At 58.3% G+C, this 13,216-nt stretch overlaps 2 protein-coding genes across 3 annotated transcripts; one reads left to right on the top strand and one right to left on the bottom strand.

The window, feature by feature from the left end:
* The first annotated feature begins 4,018 nt into the window (after nt 1–4,018).
* Nucleotides 4,019–9,976, top strand: NAGS (N-acetylglutamate synthase). The gene is made up of 7 exons (XM_036339610.1): nt 4,019–4,529; nt 5,031–5,305; nt 5,418–5,631; nt 5,941–6,121; nt 6,671–6,842; nt 6,938–7,120; nt 7,868–9,976. The coding sequence occupies exons 1-7, from the start codon at nt 4,110–4,112 to the stop codon at nt 8,019–8,021; spliced, it is 1,599 nt and encodes a 532-aa protein (XP_036195503.1). The 5' UTR covers nt 4,019–4,109; the 3' UTR covers nt 8,022–9,976.
* On the bottom strand, nt 9,383–12,938 carry TMEM101 (transmembrane protein 101). 2 transcript variants are annotated; one of them, XM_036339612.1, is made up of 4 exons: nt 12,802–12,938; nt 12,244–12,424; nt 11,311–11,457; nt 9,383–10,361 (listed from the first exon to the last, which is right to left on the bottom strand). In XM_036339612.1, exons 2-4 carry the CDS (start codon nt 12,385–12,387, stop codon nt 10,053–10,055), a joined length of 600 nt encoding a protein of 199 aa, XP_036195505.1. In that variant the 5' UTR covers nt 12,388–12,424; nt 12,802–12,938; the 3' UTR covers nt 9,383–10,052. The 2 variants fall into 2 exon arrangements, with proteins under 2 accessions (XP_036195505.1, XP_036195504.1); XM_036339611.1 differs by having other exon boundaries at nt 12,677–12,895.
* Nucleotides 12,939–13,216: the final 278 nt, after the last annotated feature.

The following is a 13,216-nucleotide window of genomic DNA, read 5'->3' as shown; positions in this document are numbered from 1 at the left end:
GCCCAAACCGTGGCAGCCTGGGAAGTGGCAGCGCCCAGGCTGGACTTCCAGCCGGAAAAATAGAACGGATCCTCGGGTCACCTGGCTCAAACAACTGCGGTTGAGTGAGAAGACCTCCGTACACGCCCCTTTCGCACCTTCCAGGTGCCGCTCTGAGACAGTGCCCACTGGCCTCCACCTCCTCTCCGATGGAAGGGCCGCCTGGCCAGTCCCAGGGCCAACCCCACAAACACAGAGTCTACAGACCCTGCAAACCAGAGCCAAGCTCCCCTTCCCGCAGGCTCCACTTCTTTCTACTGGTGTGTCCTCTCCTCATTCATTCATTCAATACGTATTTACTGAGCACAGCTCATGTGCCAGAGAGGTGTCTGGCATGTGCATGCATGTGGCCGGTGCCTCTGTACGTGGACAGATGGGTATGGTCTCAGGGGGATGTGTCTGCTTCTAACGCTGTATGGTGTGTGTGTGTGTGTGTGTTTACACAAGTATACAGTCACGTCCCCAGATCTAAGTGTTCCTGTAGTTGTCAATGACTACAGCTGGGTGTACATTTGTGTGTTCTCAGTATCTTTCCATGTATGTGCGAGTGTTCCTACGTATGACACAGTGGCTGAGAAAGCCTGTGTAGACGTGCACAGTTCTGCATGCAAACTTGTGTCTGAGAGAACCTGTGCCTGCACAGCGGTGTATCTACACACACATCTCTATGTGCCCGAGTCTGTGTGACTATAGGTGGCATGCAGTCTGTGTATCTCTGTACACCTGTGTGTCCACACACCTGTGTCTCTGTGTGCCTCTCGGTAGATGGCGTGGGTCTCTACATTTGTGTTCTCTGTACCTGTGGCTGTGTCTCCCCTCAGATGCTGTGATTGGGACTCTCAGTTGTCAACCTGGCCCCTCACCTGCCCAGATTCCTGTCACCCCCATGCGCACCTAGACTGAGTGGCAGCCAAGGAGGCTCTGATAAAAGGGAAACCTGGGCCCTTCCCGCCAGCTCCTGTGCCCAGGGCCGAGGTCCCTACTGAGGGCAGGTGTCTGGAGGGGTTGGAAGGCTGTGTCTGCTCCCAGCATCTCCAACGCCCAAGGCCTGGGGGCAGCCTGGTGAAAAGCCAGAAACCCGATTTTGGGCACATTGACAACAGGCTTTGCTCTGAAAAACAAAACAACAGCCAGCGTCAGAGAGGAAAAAAGAAAAATAGAGTGGAACTACAGCCCAACAATGACCCTATAGGCCTTCAGGTCAGAGGGGTGTGGTCAGGGTTGGGTGTCCACCTCATACACCTATCGATGCTCATCTCCAGAAAGCAGGGCCGGTACCCCAACCAGGCTCCTGGCCTTCTCCAGGGAGAGGCAGTGGGGACACAGTGGACCCAGGGTCACCTGCTGGGCCTGCAGTTAATCATCTACTTGGGGTATCCCTGTGCCCCATTGGCTGCCTAGGGCCACAGCCCTCTGGGCTGAAGCCCAGAGTGGGAAGTAGCTCTCCAGTCAGTGTCCGCCCCATGTCCTGGGGAAATGGGCTGATGTTATTGGCTAGTGAAATGGGTGGCCCTCGGGAAGCCCCCCATCTGAGAAGGGCGACATCAACCCTGCCCTCAGGGAGCCCCAGTTTGAAGGAAGAGACCATCCTAGCCCTCACTGGGACCCCTGAGTTGGTAGGAGGCAGGACTCAGCCACAGCTGGGGAGAAGGACTGGAAGGGGCGTACATTTAAGTGGGAAGGAGCAGAGAAAAGCCAGTGCAGGGAAAGAGACCCAGAGAAGCAAAGGGGAGGGACTGAGGAGGAATCCTGGGGGGTGGGGGGCAGGGAAGGTGGATGGACATTCCAGTTAGGGGCTCCCACAGAAAGCCCAGGAGGGGGCACATCTGAGGCTGGGGGCTCCGAGGGCAACGAGGAGGAAAATGATTGTGCTCCCGGGGCTAGGACCCCCTCATCTGGTGGATTCTGGGAAGTGTGTGTGTGTGTGTGTGTGTGTGTGTTGGGGTGGAGGGAGGAGCAGCAGTGAAGGAGGAAGAAAAAGAAGGCCCTGGAGGTGGCCCCACAGGGTAGGGGTACAGACCCTCCATACCACTGCCTCACTTCCTTAAGGGGCCAAGGATTTCTAAGTAGGAAAATGGAAACGTTAATGGAGGAGGCCACAAAGGTCAGCCCCCTGCCAAAGGTCTGCCTGTGAGTGCATGTGCACGTACGCATGCACGTGTGTTGGTGGGGAATCCCCAGAAGGGGTCGGTGTACTCTCCCAGCATCCTCTGGGATACTCAGGAGAGACCACAGCCCAGGCCATTGATCCCCATTCAGGCGGAGCCCCGGGAGGCCGGTCTCCCTCCCAGCACCGAGAAGGAACGAGCAGGCGGGAGGGGGCGGGGGGGGGGGACGGGGGGACATAGGATGCCTAGGACCTGGCCATGACGCTGACGCTGTGTGACCCTGGCCGAGACACCACCCCTCTACAAGTGCCTTTCCTCCTTTACAACAACAGAGGGGGACTCCATGGACCAGCGTGTCCCCGGTGTGGGATGTGGACAACGGGAAGTACACCAGGTGCTTTGAGCAGCACAAAGGTGCAGCCATAAGGAACAGTGAATCACATCCTGTGGAAGTCTGCAAACCCTTTCTGATTCTTGCTTCAGAGCATGGACAGGGAGCAGAACTGCTTTGCTTCAAAGACCAGCTCCACCGCTATGAGCGGCGTGACCTTGGCCCTCACATACTTCTGTGCCTCGGATTCCCCATCTGTAAAATGGGGATGATAATAATAATAATAATAATACCCATGCTGGGTTACCAGGAGAGTAGGTAACACTTTCTAGCTGGAATTTAATGACATTGTTTTGTTCTTACTTTATTCTTAAGACTTTCTTCTGGCCTGGCCGGTGTGGCTCAGTGGTTGAGTGTTGACCTATGAACCAGGAGGTCAGGGTTCGAGATGTTTCTATCTCTCTCTCCTCTCTAAAGTCAATAAAAAATATTAAAAAAAAAAAAACCAAAACTTTGTTCTGGCCCTAACTGGTTTGGCTCAGTGGATAGAGCGTCGGCCTGTGGACTGAAGGGTCCCAGGTTCAATTTGGGTCAAGGGCATGTACCTTGGTTGCCAGCACATCCCAAGTTGGGGGTGTGCAGGAGGCAGCTGATCGATGTTTCTTTCTCGTCGATGTTTCTAACTCTCTATCCCTCTCCCTTCCTCTCTGTAAAAAAATCCATTATATATATAATTATATATATATATAATATATATATATATATGACTTTATTCTGTATATGGTCAGTGATTCTGGCCTTTTACTTACAGTTTTAGATATGAATAAATTTTAAATTTTAAAGAAACAATTTAATGCTAATAAGGAATGATTTGAGGCCCTGACTGGTTTGGCTCAGTGGATAGAGCATCAGCCTGTGGACTAAAGGGTCCCAGGTTTGATTCCAGTCAAGGGCATGTACCTTGGTTGCGGGCACACCCCCAATGGGGGGCGTGCAGGAGGCAGCTGATCGATATTTCCAACTCTCTATCCCTCTCCCTTCCTCTCTGTAAAAAACCAATGAAATATATTTTTTTTAAAAAAGGAGTGATTTGAGGATATGACAAAAATAGTCAAGGTCGTACTCAGTGGCTGGTGTGCGAATAACCCTGGTAACTTCATGATTCCAAACGGCTTTGAGCTGGGACAACAGGACAGAGCCGTCCCGACCCCCAGCAGGACTGGCTCCCCCCGACCTCGGTGCCCTCCTTCTGTCGGGGGAGGAGTCCCTGCCACCTGCTCTCCCCTCTGGCCTTAGTCAGACTCCCCTGAAATCATCCAAGACCCCGCAGGACCCCCGAAGTCACCCCGGGTCCGCTGAGCCCTTCCTGAAACCCGCCTTGGCCGCAGATCAGAGACGCCGCCACCCTTATCTCGGTCATGTGACCCTGGCTAAAGGGTTCCATCCGACCCCCCCCCCCCAGGGGCGGGGGAGCCTGTGGGTCCGCCCACCGACCCGAGGCCTGACCCAGAGGCGACACCGAGCCCACTGCCAGCCCCGCCCGCCCCGCGGCGGGTTAAGAGTCCCCCCGAGCACGAAGCTCGGGACAGACGGCCACTCGTGGGGGGCGAGCTGGAGCGGGTGTCGTGGCGATGATGCGGTGGGCTTGGGCGGTGCGGGCCACCGCGGCGGCCGGGCGGCTGCGCGGTCCCCGAGGCCCGGGGGGCGCCCGCAGGCTGAGCAGCACGCGGCGGCGGGCAGCGAGGGCCGCCAGCCCGGGGCGCCTGCTCAGCACGGCCTGGGCGCCCGCCCAGCCGGCCCTGGAGGAGACGGCGGGTGCCGAGGACGAGGCGCAATCACCTGCGCCCGAGGAGCCGTCGGGGAGGCCGCCTCCGGCACCCCAGGAACCCCCGGAACCTCCCGGGGCCCCCGGCGGCCGCTCCCTGGTGCAGCGGGACATCCACGCCTTCCTGAACCAGTGCGGGGCCAGCCCCGGCGAGGCGCGCCACTGGCTCTCCCAGTTCCAGACCTGCCACCCCTCCTCCGCCGACAAGCCCTTCGCTGTGATCGAGGTGAGAGGAGCCGCCGCGGGCCGTGTCACGGCGGGACCTGGGGCTGAGTGGCGACACGTCGGCGGGCGGGCAGGACCGGCGGCAGGCTCTGCACGGCGGAACCGGGAAGGGGGCCCCAGGACCGGGCGAGGCTTTGAGCTCTTCCCAGAGTCTGGCGCCCAGTCCGAGATGCGCTGGAGAAGGCTCCCCACCATGGGCACAGTTAGGGGTTCCGATGGCAAGTGGGGAACCTGGGCGGGAGTCACTTCCGTCACCCCTCCCCCCAGTGTCCTAGAGTCCAAGGTCGCAGGGAGGAGCGAGGGAGGAACCCTAGAGTGAGATAAGGGGATGGCAAGACCCAACGGGGCAAAGGGCGGAGCAGGTGGGCCCCGGTAGCCAGAAATGGGGCCTGGGCAGGGGCGGGGGGGACTCCTCGGGGGCCCTGAAGGCCAGGCCGCGGGGCCCAGCGGGTGCGGCAGGAGTCCGGCCAGTGCGGCTCTCTGACCGCCCGCTCCCCCGCAGGTGGACGAGGAGGTGCTCAGGTGCCAGCAGGGCGTATCCAGCCTGGCCTTCGCACTGGCCTTCCTGCAGCGCATGGACATGAAGCCGCTGGTGGTGCTGGGGCTGCCGGCTCCCACAGCGCCCTCTGGCTGCCTTTCCTTCTGGGAGGCCAAGGCCCAGCTTGCTCAGAGTTGCAAGGTGCTGGTGGACGCGCTCCGGCAAAACGCGGCTACAGCTGTGCCTTTTTTTGGTGGCGGGTCGGTGCTGAGCGCGGCTGAGCCAGCCCCTCACGCTAGGTCAGTGCCAGCCCTGCCTGCCCCTTAGTGCTCAGATCACATGGCCCGTCTGCTCGGCCCCAGCCCAGCGGGCCTGGAGGAGGCCCTCTTGAACACCACGTCTGGCCCACAGCTATGGGGGCACCATCTCGGTGGAGACCGACCTGCTGCAGTGGTGCCTGGAGTCGGGCAGCATCCCCATCCTGTGCCCCATTGGGGAGACAGCCGCGCGCCGCTCCGTGCTCCTGGACTCGCTGGAGGTGACGGCCGCCCTGGCCAAGGCGCTGCAGCCCACCAAAATCATCTTCCTCAACAACACGGGCGGCCTGCGGGACAGCAGCCACAAGGTGCGTCCCCTTCCTTCAGGCTTCACCCACGGCCGCTGGCCTCGCTGCCCCCTCAAGCCGAGAATGGAGGGCCCGGGAGGGGCTCAGCTCGGCTTGAGCTCTTCCCAGAGTCTGGCGCCCAGGCCTTGCCCATTCGGACCTCAGGCCCAGCAGAACCCCCCACTCCTCTCTTTCCTTCAGAATTGAGCCCTCTCTGGCCAAGGATTCTGGGAGGTGGTGAGGGTAAAGGGGTCAGCAAGAAGAGGTCCCTGGGGCAGGGTGGTCCATGGCCGGCTGCGGTCAGAGGCTCAATTCCTAGCCCCGACGCAGGTCCTGAGTAACGTGAATCTGCCCGCTGACCTGGACCTGGTGACCAATGCGGAGTGGGTGAGCACCAAGGAGCGGCAGCAGATTCGGCTCATCGTGGAGGTGCTCAGCCGCCTGCCCCACCACTCCTCGGCCGCCATCACTGCTGCCAGCACGCTGCTCACCGAGCTCTTCAGCAACAAGGGTAAAGGCAGCAGCAAGGGGGTGGGGGCCGAGCAAGAGAGGGCGGGGCCCAGGGAGTGAGTGCATGCCCCCGCGGTGGGGAAGCAGGCCGCAGGGGGACTCCTCAAAGGCTCTCAGCTCTGGCGGAACTGGGCGGAGGGCAGCCAGGTGCAGGAGACTGAGCGGGAGGTTGAGTGGAACTAGAGAGATGGGCGTGACTTGGGAGAGTGTGGCAACTCCGTAGAGGGCGGAGCTTGGAGGGCAACACGAAGGGGAATGGACCGGCCTAGGAGGGGGGGCGGGGCGGGGGCGGGACTAGGTGAAGTAGGTGGGACTCCAGGCCGTGGGCTGAACTGCAGGGACAATCTGCCTGGGAAATGCATTTGCCTGGGAGAAAATCACCTTCAAATCTATGCAGACCACTGAACCCATTTCGCCGGGGCGATCTCCCGAAGCGGGTGATTGTCCCATCAGCCCCCGTCCTATCTGGAGCCCCCCAGGCTGCCCCAACGGAGCGGATGAGACCTCGCTCTCGGGCTGAACTAACCCCGCCTCCTTCGTCCCACCCCAGGGTCCGGGACCCTCTTCAAGAACGTGGAGCGGTTGCTGCGAGTGCGCAGCCTGGACAGCCTGGACCAGGGCCGCCTGGTGAACCTGGTCAACACCAGCTTCGGCAAGAAGCTCCGCGAGGACTACCTGGCCTCGCTGCGCCCGCGGCTGCACTCTGTCTACGTCTCCGAGGGGTGAGCCTGGGGGCCCAGAGGGCAGAGGCCCCGGGACACAGCCCGGCCCTTCGGACCAAGGAGAAGTCCCAGCCTGACTTTCCCCGCCGCGCCAGGTACAACGCTGCCGCCATCCTGACCACGGAGCCCGTACTGGGGGGCACCCCGTATCTGGACAAGTTCGTGGTGAACTCCAGCCGCCAGGGCCAAGGCTCCGGCCAGATGCTGTGGGAGTGTCTGCGGCGGGACCTGCAGACGCTTTTCTGGCGCTCCAGAGTGACGAACCCCATCAATCCCTGGTAGGTTCTGCCCCACCCAGCCCGGAGCTGGGCACCATCCCCCTCCCTCACCAGCCCTCGCCAGCCACACCCGGGTCCACCAGGCAGGAAGGCGAGGCGTCCCCTTCTTTCACCAGCTGTCCTTCCCCAGGGAAAGGCCCCGCCCACTGTGGCCCGCTCTCCAGGACCACACAGGGAGCCTCAGATTTCCTCCCAGGCAGTCGACACAGAACAACCCCCCTTCCACCCCCACCCCACTCCCCCATCCCCAGCGCTGCAACAGTGGATTCCTGGAAGCAAGCGACAGCCCTTCCCCCACCCCCATCTTTCCCAGGGTCCTGAGAAATTCTGATCATTCAGGCTCTACTCCAGGCCCAATTGCCCGCTCGGACCTCAGGCCCAGCAGAACCCCACTCCTCTCTTTCCTTCAGCAACTCTCCCCTCACTCCCCATTACTCTGCTCTGTGGGCACCAAGTGGTGAACAGAACCTCTTCCCTGGCTGCACAGCCAAGGCAGTGTGGAGAGAGCAAGGGGTGTCCTCATGCTCGCCCCCGCTGTGAGACTGGCAAGCTACCAGCTCCTCTGAGCCTTGGCTGCTTCCCTGTGAAAGCACACCACCTCCAGGCTCTTAGCTGCTGAGGATAAAATCAGGTGACAGACCGCAAGTCCCAGCAGGGTGTCTGGTATGTAGGAGGTCCTCAGTGAATGAACCAGTGAGAAATGAGCACTGGCCTGGCACTAAAAGCTCCCACCACCACCACCACCAGGTACTTCAAGCACAGCGATGGCAGCTTTTCCAATAAGCAGTGGATCTTCTTCTGGTTTGGCCTGGCTGATATCCGAGACTCCTATGAGCTGGTCAACCATGCCAAGGGGCTGCCGGACTCCTTCTGCAAACCAGCGTCTGACCCAGGCAGCTGACCCTCACCACCAGCCCTGCAGGCCCTGGGACAGCCAGGGTGGACCGAAAGCCCTGTCTGCTGGAGGTGACTCCCGGCAGCCACAGGCGGGACCAGGTTTGTTGGCGGGTGATCTGGAGGAGGAAGCAGCCCCTCCTGGACTCTGCCCGAGGCAGGAGGCGAAGGGGGACAAGCACAGGAAGTCCGTCCAAGACCTCCACTCGCTCCAAAGCCACCAACAGATGGCCTTTGATTTTCCGTCCAGGGGTCTAGGGGGGAGGGGAGGGGTTGCCTTCCCGGGCTCTACTCAGGGCTAAACTTTAGAGCAGGTTAGTTTCTGTGGCTTCTGTGCTGTGTTTTGAGGCTCCTTCATCGATCTTCTACCACTCATTTTCATTCCTTTGGGGGTTGCAACTTTTCAGGAGGCCTTGATTAAAATGAAAATACTTGTCTGAGAGTTAGCTCACACTTGAAAGGAGCAGTGACTCTCTGGGAGCAAGATCTTGTGGGCTGGGGAACCAGGGGACTTGTAGAGAGTAGAGGAACTAAATGAGATGGAGGGCCCCCACGATGAATGCTGCCACCATGTCCCTCAATGCAACCCCGAGGGGCTCCCCTATTCCTAAGTTGGGGAACATCCTCCATTCCACAGACCAGCCCGACAGCAGTCCCAGCTCCCTTTCAGGCAGGGCACAGAACCCCTGCAGCCCCCTAAAGGCTGTGTCCCCATCTTTGTGGGAGCAGACAGGCAGTAGCCCAAAGCTGGAGGTTTCATTGAATATTTTTGACGCCCATGATGTTCCAGGTACCACACTGGTTGCTGGGACTACCTTCTGCCAGGAGGTGCATGGATGAGTAGGGAGAGGGCCCATTAAGAGGCCACCATAGCACAGCAGGGACTGAGAACCAAACCCCAAGAGCAGCCCGTCTTCCCTCAGAAGGGTGATGTTCAGTATAATCTGGGCGATGGCATTGCACGGCCTGACCTGCAATCCAGCTCTGTGGCTGGGTTTGCCCTGTGGCTTGAGGCAAGCTGCTTACCTTCTCTAGTCTCCATTTCCCTTGGCCTCATAGTGGACACTTAATGTTAGTTCTCCCCCTCAAGGTTGCTCTAAGGATTTATTCAAAAACAGCTGACATCAAATGGGGAGGAAAAATAAGCTACAATAAGGATTGAGGTGAGAGGTCAAAAGAACATACTACAGGGAGGATGAGGAGATCCTTGAAGAGAGCCAAAGGACTGTGGGAACTCTCAGAATAGGGGCAAGATTACGGCAGGACCTTGATGGAGCTTAACCAGATATGTTCTTTCAAGAAACCCAAGATCAATCCCAGCCAATGGCAAAGTGTCCCATGGGGAGAACAGAGAAGCAAAGCCAAATGTCTGTATAAAATGTTTATTTTTGGAGGACTGTGTGGTCTGGTGTTTGGGAGGGCACTCACCCCCACCAGGCCATCCATGGAGCTGGAAACAGAAGGCAGGAAGCGGGAAGTTGGCCGCTGCCCACCCCTTCACACCCGAGTAGACTGTGGCCTGCTCTGCTCTCAAACTAGTGTTATTTCTGCCCCTGGCACATCCTGAGAACCCATGTGACTTCTGTGGCGACCAGCCCCTCTGCTCCTCCAGGGCCTGATCCACTTGTCAGCGCGCATACTCGTTCGCATAGCCTCTCGTTCGCATAGCCTCGCTGCATCTGCCAGTTCAAAAGGAATTTTTCACTTTTGCTCTCTTCCAGTTCTTAGGTCTTCCTTCCTGTCTCCCACACCCAGAACTCCTACCCTAGTGCTGCTTTACTCTCTTCTCTGGCCTCAGCTCTCCTCCTAACAAAGGGAGAAAAACCCTGTAAGGCATCATCATCAGGGCTCCCCCATCAAGCTGAGCCCAGGAATTGGGGAACAGACCTGTCTCTTACCAACACACCCACATACACACACAGAGCAAAGAATCAAACAAACAGACCAAAAAGCATAAATAAACATAACCGGGCCAGCAAGAAAGGTAGGGTGACCCTCAGTGGCTCCCTGCACCCATTTCAGCTTCTCCCAGTGCAACTCAGCCATCAGTGGCTAGGATGACAGCGGCCCCAAAGATGCCCACACTCTCTCCAAGGAGCTTCATCTGGTTCCAGAACTCCACACGCCGTGTGTTGTGCCAGTAGGCAACATTGCCGTCAATGAGCAGCATGACCGGGGGCAGCAGGACAGCCAGGATCTGGGCAGCCAGGGTCACGTAGTAGCCAGACAGGAAGGCGAGGGCCAGGATGCCGTACAGCAGGAAGAACAGCTGGATCATGAGCTCCCCTCCTGGTAGATGGTTCAGATACGCCAGCCGGTCCTCCTTGCTGTGCTGCAGTGAGTAGGCCTAGAGACAAACCATCTTTTAAGACTGTAACAAGCTGAGGAGCCTGTCGGAAGCCCACCCGAGATGGCACTTGCAAGTCAGCCTCTGCAAGGTGGGCTTCTGACTCCTCTCTCAGACTTGGGGCTCTCTGAAAGTGGGACCTACATCTCCCCATCAGACTAGGGAGCTACATGACATTAAAGTCTATGTCTTTCCTCTCTCGGGGAGCGTAGAAGATAGCTGGGGCTCTCACCTCTGAATCCAGAGCTCTGCACCGGAATATGGTGCCCAGTAACAGATGAGGGCAAGGAGCCTGGGGCCTGTTCATGTCCCCATCCACACTGGCCTCCCCTAGGGATAACCATAATTGGCTAACTATGGCATCTCCCATCAGTTCTTTTTTTTAAAATCCTCAGCTGAGGATTTATTTACTGATTTGAGAGAGAGAGGAAGGGAGAGAAACATCGATCTGAGAGAAAAACATCAATTGGTTGCCTCCCATACATGCCTCGACAGGGGATCAAACCCACAACCTAGGTAAGTGCCTGACTGGGAATTGAACCCGCACCTTTTTGGTGTACAGGACAGCACTCCAACCGAGCCAGCTGACCCAGGCTTTTTTTTCTTAATTCAATCCCCATCAGTTCTAAGTGGCACAGTCCCAGCTGCTGCCTGAACCCACCAAACCTCTCCTTTGTCTCCTCTCCCAGTCCTCTAGGAGGTGGAGCTATGAGAGGAACAATCCATCTTGTTCTCCTGCCTCTCAGGCTTGGGAGTGAATGGCCAATTCAACCTTTTCTCCCCCTGGTGGCTATAATATTGGAAGAATACTGGCCAGGTCTCAGGCCCTTGGAGGGCCTCTGAGGCATGGCCATCAGGATCTACAGGCCCACCTCCCTGAGTTCTGCCAAGCATGGGCTCACATTTTACTCCCAGTCAAGCACCTCCAGCCAACAGTCCCAAAACCTACCACACAGATGAGGTAGATGCCCAGGAAGACCTGGCCCGTGGACTGGAGGGAACGGCTGCGGGGTTTCCGACGGTAGAGCTCCCCAGCACCGCTAGCCAGCACAAGGAATCCGCCAATGATGGCAACTGTGCGTGAGTACATACGGACCTAGGCCAAGGCAAGGGGACCCGTCAGGAACTGCAACTGCCACATATTCCCTGACTGCACAGAGCACAGAACTTCCTCTCTATACCTTCCCTTCCATGTGATGAGCCCTCTTACCATTTCCCAGTGTGGTGAGCAGGTACGGCAGAAACATAATTCTTTTTATCAGAAGTGCCCAAAGGGGTTAATTAAATTGTTCAAGATCCTACAGAAAGTGGCAGAACCCAGTTACCAAGTGTTGTCCCCTTCCCACCCCCAGGCCTGCAGCCCGGAATCCCCATGTTCTTTCTGCTATTTAGCATAGTCTGTTCCATAAAAAACCCATTGATCTCACTTTCCTGTAGCCGCTCACACAGCTGCCTCCCCGCCTGGACAGACAGCCTTCCTTAAGGGCAGTGCCTCTGTCCAGGCCTCTCTCCAAGCCCACAATGCCTGGAGGGGTTCTGGCATTTACAGGCTTATGTGCTGCACTAGGATTACTTAAATTTCACAAAATTACATCTTTGGATCAGACACCTCCAAGGTTCCTTTAGCCCTCTGAGTCCGGGATTACTAAACTAACGGTTTAGGGTCCTGCAAACCAGGTGACCTAGGTCCTGGCTCCGCCTGCGCTGGTAACTGTGGTGTGCCTTGGGGTAAGTCTGTTTCCCATCCGTGGACCTCAGCTCCCACACTCTGGAAGGAAGGTGTGTGGGGTCTCTCAGGTCCGTCCATTGCAGTCTGTAAAACCCCCGCACGGCCAAGGCTCGCCATCACCCCAGCCAAGTCCTCCGCAGGCCGGCCGCTCACCTTCAGCCAGTCCCCGTAGTGGACGTAGCCCCCGACGTAGGCGGCGTAGGTGCTGACGGCCAGCTGCAGGGCGGCCCCCAGCGCGAACCAGCGCCGCTTCACCCCGAAGGACATGAAGCTGGCGCACAGCACGGCCGCCCCCATGTCGAAGTACAGGTAGGGCACTGGTATGTCGGGCTTCCTGCAAGCCGGGAGGGGCAAAGAGGTCAGAATGAAGAGGGGAGAAGAGCCCGGAGCCCCCTTGACTTCCCGCCAGCTCCACTGCTCCTCCAAACCCGAGACCCCGCTCATGGCCGTGACCCCCGCACTACGCTCGATGTCCACCGTGCTCCGGACCAGAGCCCCTAACAGTCTGAGATCCCAGGTCCTCCCAGCCCCAGGCCCAACTCCTTCCCCACCTCACCGCAGCCTCCCACCGCGGGGGCCCGCTCACCGGCGCGCCTCGGCCCTCTCGGCGTACAGCATGAGCTGGCTGAAGCAGCCCCAGAAGGGGCAGCGTGTGAGCAACACCGAGCCCAACTGCATGAGCAGCTGCAGTAGCCACCGTCGCGAACCCACCTTCGACGCCATCTTGGGGAAGGGCAGTCCGCCGCGGCCTCAACCGGGTCTGGGAGGCTGGCGCGGGGGTGTGACACGCAACTTCCGGTCTCGCGGGGTTTGCTTTTACCTCTTCCGTTGGGAAACAAGGCTCGCGTCCTGTAGTTCTGGACCGAAGGAGATGTTCTAGCAACAGAGTTCAGCCTTTCCCTCTGCCCATGGAGGCTTACGGCCCCCTCTCTGTAGATGCAAAATTGAAAACTAGACTAAAGGAAGGAACAGTGGGAAGCCTTGAGTCATAAACTTAATGAAGCGAACTAGTCTTGGAATGCAGCTAGAAGATCCTAACTCCAACCCTGTTACTTAGGGCATACTGGCTGTACTTCCCAAGATTGCTCTGAGATAGAAATGACTTCTACTTTAGGGTTGCTGTGAG

The sequence above is a fragment of the Myotis myotis genome, unplaced genomic scaffold (assembly GCF_014108235.1).
Source record: "Myotis myotis isolate mMyoMyo1 unplaced genomic scaffold, mMyoMyo1.p scaffold_m19_p_17, whole genome shotgun sequence".
NCBI lineage: Eukaryota > Metazoa > Chordata > Mammalia > Chiroptera > Vespertilionidae > Myotis > Myotis myotis.
This window is presented reverse-complemented; position numbering and strand designations above follow the sequence as displayed.